Source organism: Oryza sativa, chromosome 9, assembly GCF_034140825.1.
Source record: "Oryza sativa Japonica Group chromosome 9, ASM3414082v1".
NCBI lineage: Eukaryota > Viridiplantae > Streptophyta > Magnoliopsida > Poales > Poaceae > Oryza > Oryza sativa.
In genome coordinates, this window is record NC_089043.1 from 6,529,980 (window position 1) to 6,542,000 (window position 12,021).

The 12,021-nt window shown below is 44.3% G+C and overlaps 1 protein-coding gene across 1 annotated transcript; it reads right to left on the reverse strand.

Moving 5' to 3' along the window:
* Positions 1 to 3,485: 3,485 nt before the first annotated feature.
* LOC4346459 (tropinone reductase-like 3) lies at positions 3,486 to 8,200 on the reverse strand. Its single transcript, XM_015795684.2, has 6 exons — positions 7,891 to 8,200; positions 7,704 to 7,820; positions 6,343 to 6,477; positions 6,118 to 6,243; positions 5,101 to 5,202; positions 3,486 to 3,801 (listed from the first exon to the last, which is right to left on the reverse strand). The coding sequence occupies exons 1-6, from the start codon at positions 8,020 to 8,022 to the stop codon at positions 3,652 to 3,654; spliced, it is 762 nt and encodes a 253-aa protein (XP_015651170.1). The 5' UTR covers positions 8,023 to 8,200; the 3' UTR covers positions 3,486 to 3,651.
* Positions 8,201 to 12,021: the final 3,821 nt, after the last annotated feature.

Genomic DNA, 12,021 nt, shown 5'->3' on the forward strand with positions numbered 1-12,021 from the left:
CGCCACCGTTCGGTGGCCTCCCACAGCTGCGGCGGCGCAACCACGTGTGTTTGGTGGGCCATCGAGGATGGTGTCCCAAGCGGCGCCTCCGCTTGCGCCACTGCCGGACTGGTTCCTCCGTAGCTGTGGTTGCCGCGCACCGTCCCTTCTCCCAACCGGCCACTGCCCTTTGGTCGTCGTGCCTGGAGAGAGAAGAGAGAGGAGATTGAGAGAGATGAAGAGAGGGGAGATGCCGAGATGGGGAGAGGGGATGAAGAAGAGGAGGGGAGAGAATGACACGTGGGCCCACGTGGCCCCCATCTTTTTTTTGTGCAGTTGACATGTGGGCCCACGGTTTTTATTATTTTTCCGAGATAGAATTGCCACGTAAACGCCACGTCAATCCCATGTGGGACGAAGACCTAGCTAGTCAAACCAGCCACGTAGGCGCCACGTCAGCCAAAACCGCCTTCCAAACCGCCAAGGGACCTCATTTGCGCCGGTTTTGACAGTTCAAGGACCGGTTGTTGTATCTGGCTTTGAGGTTATAGGATGAAAATCGGATTCGGTGTAAAGCTAAGGGACCTAAATGAACTTATCTAATCCCCACCCAAAAATCACCACGTGAATTCGGGTGTGTTTCTTCTCCAATTTTCAAACTTATACCATGATTCCTAAACTGCTAAATATTCTTTTATATAAAAAAAATTCTATAGAAAGGTTTATTTAAAAATTCATATTAATCTATTTTTTAACTTTTTTATGTAATTAACCTATCCAGATTCCTTGTAGGTTTCTCATCTAGACTTATTTCTTTTATATATTGAGACAGAGGGAGTACTTAATTAGTCATGTGCTAATATATTGTTCTATATTACATGTCGACGAAGAAGTGTTCCTAACCCCTAAGATAACATATTACTACAAAGTTACTTTTCGCATGTGGCCAAAAATATGTTTTCACTAGCGGCTGCCACAACCGCCAACGACCTATGGCCAGGATAAATCGACGATTTTCGCTGGTGGTTGTGGTCCGTATGTGAAAACCGATTTTTGCATGTGGATCTTTAAGAATCGCAGGCGGCACTACTATGAGAACTGCCAACAAAATGGTTTTTACCCAAAAAAAATCAATTTGCAACATGCAAACATCAAGACATCCACATCCAGAGATTCAAATCCCACATCATATCCAAATTTAAATCCACATCCAGAAATCGATTTTACACTGCTTTTCAATATGCAAACACAAAAACATCCACATCCAGAAGTCGATTTTACACTGCTTTCAACTTGCAAACATCAAGACATGAAACAAAATCGATCAACACTTGTCGTCGTTGTGTTGGGTGCGTCATCGTCGCAGGCTCACAGCCGCCATCACCGTTCTAGCCATTGACGCAGGTGGAGTGGGAAAGGGGAGAGGGAGAAAGATCGCACCGTGCCGAACCAGGGGGCCATTGCCGAGCCGCACGATGGGAGAGGCTACCACCGCCACACCCTCTTTCGTCGAGACGGAGGAGAGGTCACCGCTGGCTAGATCTGGTAGAGGGAGGAGCGGTCACTGCCGCCACCGCCCCATTTGCCGCCACCATACATGAGCTTCGCTTGCCGGCAGCAACGAGGATCCACATTGCAACCGACGTCCGCCATCGCCAAGGACCACCGCCGCCACATCCCCCAGATCTGGCGTTCTTAAGCACCGTAGCTGCCAGATCTGGAGTTCTTGAGTCCCACCGCTGGTCGTCTTCCCGCTCCACCTCATCTTCGAGCCGTCCGCCGTCTCCGGCCAATCAGATCGACCAACAGAGAGCTCAGGGTCGCTAGATCCACCCGGTGGCCTTGGCCTCACCGTTGGCTGATGCGGCGGTGGTCCTCGGCAACGACAACTTGGTCGTGGAGGGAGGCGACGATGGTGGCGCCAGAGAGAGGGCCGAAGAGAAGGCCGGTATTTAAGGGAGAAAAAGAGAGAGCACAAGGAGGGCGGGGGATAAGAAGTGAGGTGGGGATTGGAGACTTCGAGAGTCATCAGTGGGCGGTGGCTTTTAATATGGTGGATTTTCTTTACACGGGCGGTTGCTTAAGAAGTTCGTCATCAAACATAGGATTATTTTTGCAAGCGGATTTCTTAAGCAACCGCCAACAAAAATGTATTTTCGCTGGCAGTTCTAAACCCTTCACCCCTCGTTACAATTTTGTAAACGGAGCTCTCATATAACCAATAGCGAAAAAAATAGGGTACCGCCATGAAAAACCCTTTTCAGTGACACAGCCAAACTCGATGAAGAATCCTTCTTTCTCTTATGTTTATGTTTTGCTTTCTTGTTTTTCAGTAACAGTAAGGTACTCTTACATGAGATAGTATTATTTTTATTTTTTGTACTTCCCACTTACTCTTGTGCCATATCAAATTTACACCATGTGTAGCGGTATTAATAATTGAATACCACAAACACTAAATGACACGGAGACGTACAAATACATTATTGAGGAGTAGAGGTATCATCATGCTTCAACTTTGCAGCTCTTGATTTTTATAACTATCTGAGTCTGGGAATTTTAGAGCTAAGTTAAATCTTGTTTTTTTTTCCAAACAATCCTTGATGAGAACTGCTGGTCTGATATGATGTGTAAAAGAAATCTTGTCTTTTTTTTAAAAAAAAATGAGTTAGCTTTTTTTAGGCTATAAAGAATGCAAAACGTAATTAAAGGAAAATACATTTAATTTGGTATTACTAGGAAAATGTCTTTTTTTTGTTTCACTCTTTTTTACTGCTGGATTTTTAGATCTCATCGCTTCCAATGGTTCCACTTTCACATTAGTGCTTGTAAAATTGCACCTTTTACCAAAAAAAAAGTAGAGGACAAGTTAGGAACAATAATGCAAACGACATAAGATTGATTTAATTAAGAACGTACGGAAGTGCCAGAGAAAAGATAAAATGTGGAAATGTACATCAAATTTTGTAGACAAACCCGACCAATCCATCTAATGGAAATGGAACTACTAAGGTCCTGTTTAAGGTCCTGTTTAGTTCCCAAAAATCGAATTTTAGACACATATATAAAGTATTAAATATAGATTAATTTAAAAACTAATTGCACAGTTAAGGGAGAAATCGTGAGACGAATCTTTTGAGCCTAATTATTCCATGATTAGCCATAAGTGTTACAGTAACCCACATGTGCTAATGACGGATTAATTATGCTCAAAAGATTCGTCTCGCGGTTTCCAAGCGAGTTATAAAATTAGTTTTTTCATTCGTGTCCGGAAACCCCTTCCGACACCCGGTCAACCTTCCGACATCCAGTCAAACGTCCGATGTGACACCTAGAAATTTTCTTTCTCCCCAACTAAATAGGCTCTAAGGACTAAATTACGATGCTATCCGAATGCCATATTCTAGCACCGCGTTAGACATATTCTAGCACCGCGTTAGACGACGACAGTTCACAACAGTTCCCGCATGCGCACACATAAACAATGACATATTGACATGGGTGACTTCAAAGCAACGAAAAAAGTTCCGGTCACGATTTAAGCAGTTTAACATCGGTCCTTGTACATATAGTATTATATTGCCTATAGCAAGAACTATAGGTTATTTACCAGCAAGAAGTGCACTTTGTAAGTCGCCAGCCTGTCAAACCATAGCCAAGCCCAGCTTAGATCTACAGCCTAGATCGAGTTCCTCCAGCAACAACAATAGTTTCAGCTGTAATGAATGATGCATCGTCTGATGCCAAGAAAGCTGCGGCTGCAGCCATGTCTTCCACAGTACCCAATCTCTTAAGTGTGCTCCTGTCAATAAGCTCATTTTTCTGCAAAATGTTTCGGTTCGTTTTAAGTACATATACATGGACTGGATAAAAGAACAAACAAGGTTGACCTATTAAACAGTATACTATAACCAATGTAGTACATATACAAATAATATCAATCTAAAATATGTTACATTCATAACAACCAATGTAGGAGCACTAACCACATCAAGCTAGAAACACAATTCACATCTCAGTGTTTTCACCTTTTCTATCTATGGAGAACCTTATAATTTAGTCTTTTGACATAGTCAAGGAATGGCTTGGATCTAAAATCCACTCTAGCACCACCTATATATAGAACAATGCAACTATTCATTGGTAATCTACAGGAAGAAGGGATCATCTTTTTCTTTTTGAGGGATAGGGATAGTTCATTATATACATAGAATAATGATTTTATCATTGTACCTAAGAATTCCAAAACAAAAGGAATACAAACGATAAATTTAGGTGAATCGGTAACATACCTAATGAAGGCAAACAAATTAGCACTCATAGCTAACGTTTTTCACCAATCTGAATAAATGGTAGAGGTGCCAATGTTGATGATACAGTGATACACATTGAAGCACTAGATTGGTTACATCAATGATGCATGCTTATGGACCATCTGGTGAAATTATGAATTTCCGATATTACAGAATTATTTGGCCTAATACCATCCGCGTAAATTTTACAAAACCACACCACATGATGTGGCTCCGCCACCGTCTAGTAAGCCTATTCAATTTTTGTGAGCCATCAAAATAGGCTACTGATGATTCATCCATGCCATTAGAATTAGGCAGGGCACTTCCATCACAAAAATGTCAACTGTAGCCAGTGATCGCAAATTGTATTGTAGGAAACCAACGGCATGCTAACTTTAGTCTGTATCCATCCTACTCCAGCTGATGTTATGTGCCACTTTAGTCTAAAGCCCAATGGTTTTTCACATCTTTTACCACAGATCTAGTTTTTCTTTGAAATTCATTATCGCCCATTTTGGGTGCTGCATAATGTTTACACATATCCAAAAATTCAAACAAACAGTAATGTCCTTATCAAAGCAAAAGGATTCATGGGATGTCCAGTGTGTTTCTACAGCAATGCTGTAATGGTGTTAGTAGAGCACAAGGTTCCAAACAAAATAAACAATCTGTTTAAACAATGATTAGCAATTTAATCATATTCAGAAGAGATAAAATTTGAAAATTTGGTGTTGTCCTTTTTTGACTGACTGGTCCTTTAGATGTGAAATAGTTTTTTTCTTCTGTAACCAATTAATTCTCAAAATGGTATGCAGAAATTACTTACAATGGTGTCATTAGTTGTGAGGAAACGAGCAAAATTTGTAGGAACAAAACCAGGGGCTATACAGTTAACACGAGTATTTGGCCCCATCTCAGCAGCAAGAGCCTAGAAAATAAGAACATCCAATAGTCAGTGGACAGATAAGTTCATCAGGTGTAAAACAACCATATACCATAACAACAAAATATCTTCAGAATATTTGACTGGCAAATAGTGTGTTGATGAAAATGAGCTGCCCTATTTTTAATACAACATAGTTTTATGGCAGATGTGCATGCTGTCCTGAGAAATCTTAGTCATAAGAACATTGTTGGATTATGAACTCGGAAATATAGCTCCGATGCAATAAAATTTGGTTGTAGCCTGCTAGTCAAACATAATAATATCTGGCGGTGTGTTCTGTATAGCAGCTATCATAGTATCACGCTACTATATTAACTTCATATTTCACATTCCACTTGTGCGTTAGTTGCATATCCATTCACATATATAAAGTGGCAAGACCTTCTCTAGATGTGAATCTGGTTAACTGGGATATAACATCACAATATTTTAGAAGACATTATTCGTGGCTCCCTGAAGATTAGGAAGAAATCTGGAAGCAAAGGCAAACTTTCTTGAGGTGATCCAAAATCGAAGCTCTTATATAGGCACAAAACACCAAGTAGAGAAAATTTCACAACATAAACTTCACGAATTTCTTACTTCTTAGTACTAGTCCATTTTATTTATGTTTTGGAGGCATGCTCCCACCCTGTCAGTGTATAGTTTCCCGCCCCGAGTGAAGCACATCTCCAAGGGGCAATACCATAGCAATTCATATGCTACTCCTTCCAGTATTGAACAATTGACAGCTTATGTTAATGTGCTTTTTGCTGTAATGTATTTAGTAGAAAAACTAATAACACCATTACATCAGCAGTCCAGCAATATAATTTTTTTGCCCATCTTGAAATAGCACAGGACTAAGAAAATTTTGATACCAGGAAACATGGAAATGGAAAATGTAAAAGCATGTACCTTTGTGAGACCAAGCAGGGCAGTTTTTGTAACAGCATACATCGACAATGCTGGTTCTGGATTATAGCCAGTAATTGAAGAAATCAATATCACGGATGATCCCTTCCGCAAATATGCAGCAGCATCCTAATGAGAAAATGAAAATAACAATTTAGTCACGCAAATGCTGTTTTTTTCTTCTTCTACAAAGTTGTGTTTATGATTTAGGATGAAGATCTTGTTAACCTGAAGAAGAAGAATAGATGCCTTAACATTAATATCCCATAGTTTGTCAAGGATAGGCTCTTTCATTTCTAATATGTTATCTACGGAAGGATTGGCAGCAGCATTGGAGACAACTATGTCGATATGCCCAAAATTCTGCAATAATATAACAATTAGTTTATTATGTAGGATTTGCAGTAGCATTGGAGACAACAATATCAATGTCCAAAAATCTGAAATAGTATAATGGATCTTCACTATGTAGGATTTGAAGTAACATTGGATTGGAGACAGCTATATCAATATGCCAAAACTTCTGAAATAATATAGCGATTAATTACTATGTAAGAATGTAATACTACATGATCACTGCAGGAAAAACCTGCGCAAAGTAATACATTGGCAGAAACAAACAATGTGCAATTTTCAGGATAAGCATAGCTTAGATGAACCAAACCTCTAGGTCTAAACTACCAACAGATAAAATCTTTTGTTTCTATCATGCAACCTTTTTTAAGCCACAAGGCAGAAACTCCAGTCCTATTTTCCACTAAGAAGAGAAACTGAGAGCAGAGTAGTTTCAAGCTCAGTTGAGCTGCAAAAAAAACCCACTGTCCATACAGTGAAAAGAAAAATAAAAGGATCACAACAATTGTGGAGCCCATGCACTCTATTTATGGTTCCAAAGCAAACGGTGCACTCTATTTCTGGTTCCAAAGCAGACGGGGGTAAAATTAGGCCGTGTTTAGTTCCCACGCAAAAACTTTTCACCCTATCACATCGAATGTTTGGACACATGTATGGAGTATTAAATATGACAAAAAAAAAACTAATTACACAGATTGTGTGTAAATTGCGAGACGAATCTTTTAAGCCTAATTGCGCTATGATTTGACAATGTGGTGCTATAGTAAACATTTGCTAATGACAGATTAATTAGACTTAATAAATTTATCTCACAATTTACAGGCAGGATCTGTAATTTGTTTTGTTATTAGACTACGTTTAATACTTCAAATGTGTGTCCGTGTATCCGATGTGACACGCCAAAACTTTTCACCCCTAGAACTGAACAGGGCCTTAAGAGTCCTAATCTCGCGTTGACCAATGCAGATGCTGAAATCTAGTATAGTATACTCCTAATAGAGTAATGATTGATCAAAGCCTTGTCCTAACGAAACAAAATACGTCTTGTATTTCTATAAACGAAGGGAGTATTTTGGTACTAGTATACTAGTACGATCGATTTAGAGCAATCCCCATGAATTGGAACCCAGAATCCGGTACAGACTAATTTATTGAGCCCCGCAAATCTGGAGGCAACCATCTTACTGAAAGAAAATCGCAGTGGATCAGCCAGGGCAGAAACCCCCAATTCTCACCTTGACCGCCGTGTCGATGAGGTTCTTGCGCTGCTCCGGGATGGAGACATGGCAGACCACCCCGACGACGGTGATCCCCTTCGCCCTGAGGCCCACGACCGCCTCGTCGACGTTCTTCTGCAGCATGCGAAGGAGAAGCAAAGATGAGGACAAACGAGATGGAGAGGGGAGGGGGTTTGAGTTGGACCTTCTTGCGGGAGGAGATGACGACGGCGGCGCCCTCGAGGCCGAGGCGCTCGGCGATGGCGAGACCGATGCCCTGCGTGGAGGCCGTCACGACGGCTACCTTCCCCTCCAGCCGACGGCACTTCACCTCCATCGCCGGCGCTCCTCGCTTCTCGGCGACAACTTGGTCGGAGTAGACTAGCTAGGCCTAGGAGGGACGAGGCGTCGATGCGATATTGCGAATTTGCGATGCGACGGAGGAAACCAGAGCGGGGTAGACTTGCCGTACGATTTGTCCGCACGTAGCTTTGGTCCTCCAAGGCTCCAAGCACGCCGTGCGACGACACAACGACGACGGATTAATCAAGGCAGGCGGTTGGACGGCAAGAATCGGCAAGAATCCCACAGCGGCACAGCCTGTGCCTGCCTGGGTTCAATGTCTTGTGTTTGGAAATTTAGTTATAAGATGTTTAAATATTAATTTGGAGTATTAAATATAGATTAATAATAAAATTAATTGTATAAATAAGAACAAATATTTACTGTAGCATCACATAGGTTAATTATGGATTAATTAGGCTCAATAGATTCGTCTAACGAATTAGTCTAAGGTTATGGAATGTGTTTTATGATTAGTCTATGTTTAATACTCCAAATTAGCGTCTAAACATCTGATGTGATAGGGATAAAAAAAATTAGTCCCATCCAAACACCCCATTAGACATTGAGTAGAAAAAACAAGGCACGTGGACAACTATACTATGTATTTTTCTTTTGACAATGAAAATCATTCTAGCATTTGCTTTGCATAGGTTACAATCAATTATTACAGAGTTTGTAAAAGGAAACAACTACCGATTACAAAATTATTTGTTTGATTAAAAACAAGAAACTAATAAGAGTATTACCCTAAAGACAATGATCCCCTATGGTTGATCAGAGTATGTATAACCGTTGTTTCTACCAACGGCTTACAAGTTGTATGTAGTCAATGTCTTTCTCAAATCAGAAAAACAGAATCTCCAAAACCACCAGTCAATCCTTTGTCAATCAAATTTCACTCTCATCAACATTGAGGAACATGTTGTCGAACCAAAGTGGGAGAAAACCTTAGAGATTAGCTCAGTTGTAAATAAGTCATTCGCTTGGATCTTGCCACTGCCATGTCTTAGAACCCATTCTGATGGAAACTGTCACGCCCAGAAATTCACGAACCAGAATTTCTAAGCTGAATGTGCATTCGACCCCTGTCCAGGACCAGCCAGGGTACACAAATGACAATTGTTGACATACAGATCCACGTCTTACAAAAATATAAAAGATTACAACAGCAGCGGAAAAGATAAAACGAGCTAGCCTTGGAAACTTGACTTCAGCAGTGGGCGACTCCACTCCACAGGCAATCCTTGACGGCAGCGACAAAACCAACTTCAGCAAGACAGCTCCAACTAGAAAGATCTTCAGCTCTGGTGTGGGGGAAAAGAGAGCAAGACTGAGTACTACCCACTGTACTCAGCAAGTCATACCGGAAGAGGAGGTATGATGTAGGATATAACCAAAGGAGGCTAGGAGTTCTTTTGCACAAAGCTAGCATTTAAAAGCAGTAGTTGAAAGCAGTAAAACAGCTGTAGTAATTAATCAATATTAACCAATCACTGTCCAACGCTACACCACGTTGCAACAGGCCCAACCAACCACCTGAACTACACCAGTTCATTAAGCTAAACTAGGGGTGAGACTAATCATGGTGAATCTGGTTGATGCCCATAACCGCGGGCACGGCTATTCGAATAGTTTTACTCTGGCCAGAGGTGTACAATTGTACCCACAAAACACGATTCCACACATGTCGCCATGCCCCGAAGTATCACCATGATACTGCAAGGGGGAAATTGTGACAAGACCCTCCACATAACCCTCCCCTAACCATCCACACCACACTAAGGTTTCACCCCCACCCCTCAAAAGGCAGTGGGTGGCCCCCTCTTGCGCCGCGGTGAATCCGGCAGCTGGACAACCGGACACCCCGGCTGACCCAACTCCATCACGCCCACCCTCGCCACCGGTGCCTAGGAAAGGGTCGAGCTATACTTCAGATCAAGCAGTTACCCACTCCCGGTTGTGGTAAGCACGGTAAGTCTCCCAGGGTTTCCCGTGAACCGGTCCTTAACTGCCATGAGTGCGACCAGTAAAACCATGCACCCACAGCCCACTATTCAGTGTATTTTAATTAACTAACACCATTGCGGTGGCACCAATCCAAAACTATGCTCATAGCCAAAGTCTATGTAATAATGTGATCCCCATTTGTGTACTAGTTGAGCTAAGCATGGCTAAGCATTTCCTAAACCAACATCTAATCATTTTGATACCCAAGTTATCAATGGCATATGGTAAACAATAAATGGCTGAGTAATAGGACCCATCCCACATGACATTGTAAAAGAATGCAACATTTAATAGAAATGCAGGGTGTTTGTAAATTGGGTACAATATGATCAAATATAAAGCATGACTTGCCTTGCTCTCGCACTGATGAGACCTCAGCAACGTCTTCGAGAAACCGCGGATCGACGAAATGGCCGAAAACTACGCGACAAACAAAGCACACAAGCAAAACATGCTATAAGACTACTGAAACAGGAAACAAAACCATTTTTAATGGATTCTTTGCATTTTTATGAATTTACTGAGACTTGAATGGACTTAAACGGAGCTCGGATGAATTACTTATGAATTTTAGAAGATAAACTGTGTTTTTATTAATAAAGAAAAAGTCCTTAATCAATTTATTGCGCAATAAATCCCAGGGCTGACGTCATCAAGGGGGGGCTGCGCCGACAGGTGGGCCCCGCTTGTCAGCGCACAGGTGGGCCCCGCTTGTCAGCGCACAAGTGGGCCCCACTGGCAGCGGCACAAGGTGGCCGGTCTACCGTGGACCGGGACCACGCGGGTGGTCCACCGCCGGTCCACGGGACCGACGGTCCGGATCAGCCCGAGGCCGATCGGACGGCACGGGCGGCGGCTACGCATGGCTCGGCTCGGCACAAAGCCGACCGACCGGCCATGGCGTGCGGCGGCGGCGCGCGCGGCTGCCGACGGCGACGACCGGTGGAGGGAGGCGGCGGCGGACGGCGCGAAAGGCAGCGGCGGACGGCCGGAGCGGCGGCACGGCCAAAGGCGGCGGCGCACGTGGGAAGGGGAGAAAAGGGAGGGGGAGGGAGTCCTCACCGGAGGGGCGGCGACTGGAGCGGGAGGGGATGAGCGGCGGCAGTGCTTCGGAAAACGGCGGACGGGAGCGGCGCGACCTGGGAAAAGGCGGTGAAGGGGTTAGGGAGAAAAGAGGAGCCGCGGCACGGCGAGGAGAAATGGCCGGAGATGGAAACAATGGCGAGCTCACCGGCGGCGCGAGGGAATCGGAGCTCCGGCGGTGATTCGCGGCAACAAAGCGGCGGCCGAGGTGCGGGCGGGCTCGGTGAGCGCGACGGCGGCGACTGTGCGGCGCGGCGGCGGCTCTAGCGGCGGCGACGCGCGGCCGGAGATAGGCAGCAGCAGCGGCTAGGCACGGCGGCGATAGGGGCACGGGGGAGGGCGGCTGTCGGTGACATGGGACCGGGAGTATCATGACTTAGAGACTTGAGGCAGACACGATCACCCACGTGGCCTAACCCCCTCGGGGGGGGTCGGGCCCGAGGGTGATACGGCCGCCCTTCTCTTTGTCTCCCCGAGGGGTCGGACCGCTCCCGTCTCGGCCCCGAGGGCCGAGGCGCCCCGACCCCTTGTGGGTTTTGCGCCGCGTATATGGGGTAGGTGAGCATAGCGGGGCTCACCTAACCGCATTTATTGCGGTTTGGACGAGCGCGTCATGCCACATGTAGCGCAGTATGGCACGCTCGTTTATCCGGTCTGTGACCAGTCACAGATCGGTCAGATTGCGGGTTAGGAGGTAACAGGCGATCTGACACACGCCTCGCCCCGTCCCGTCAGGATGAGAGTCTCTAGGCACTCGTCCCTAGCCGGAGCCAGCGTGCTAGCTCCTGGAGATGGCACGTTGGTCCTGGTCAGATATATGCCAGGCTTTATCCCAACCATTATAAGCAAGACGTTGTATGAAGAAGGGCGAACATGCAGATTGCTAAACTGACACGTGGTG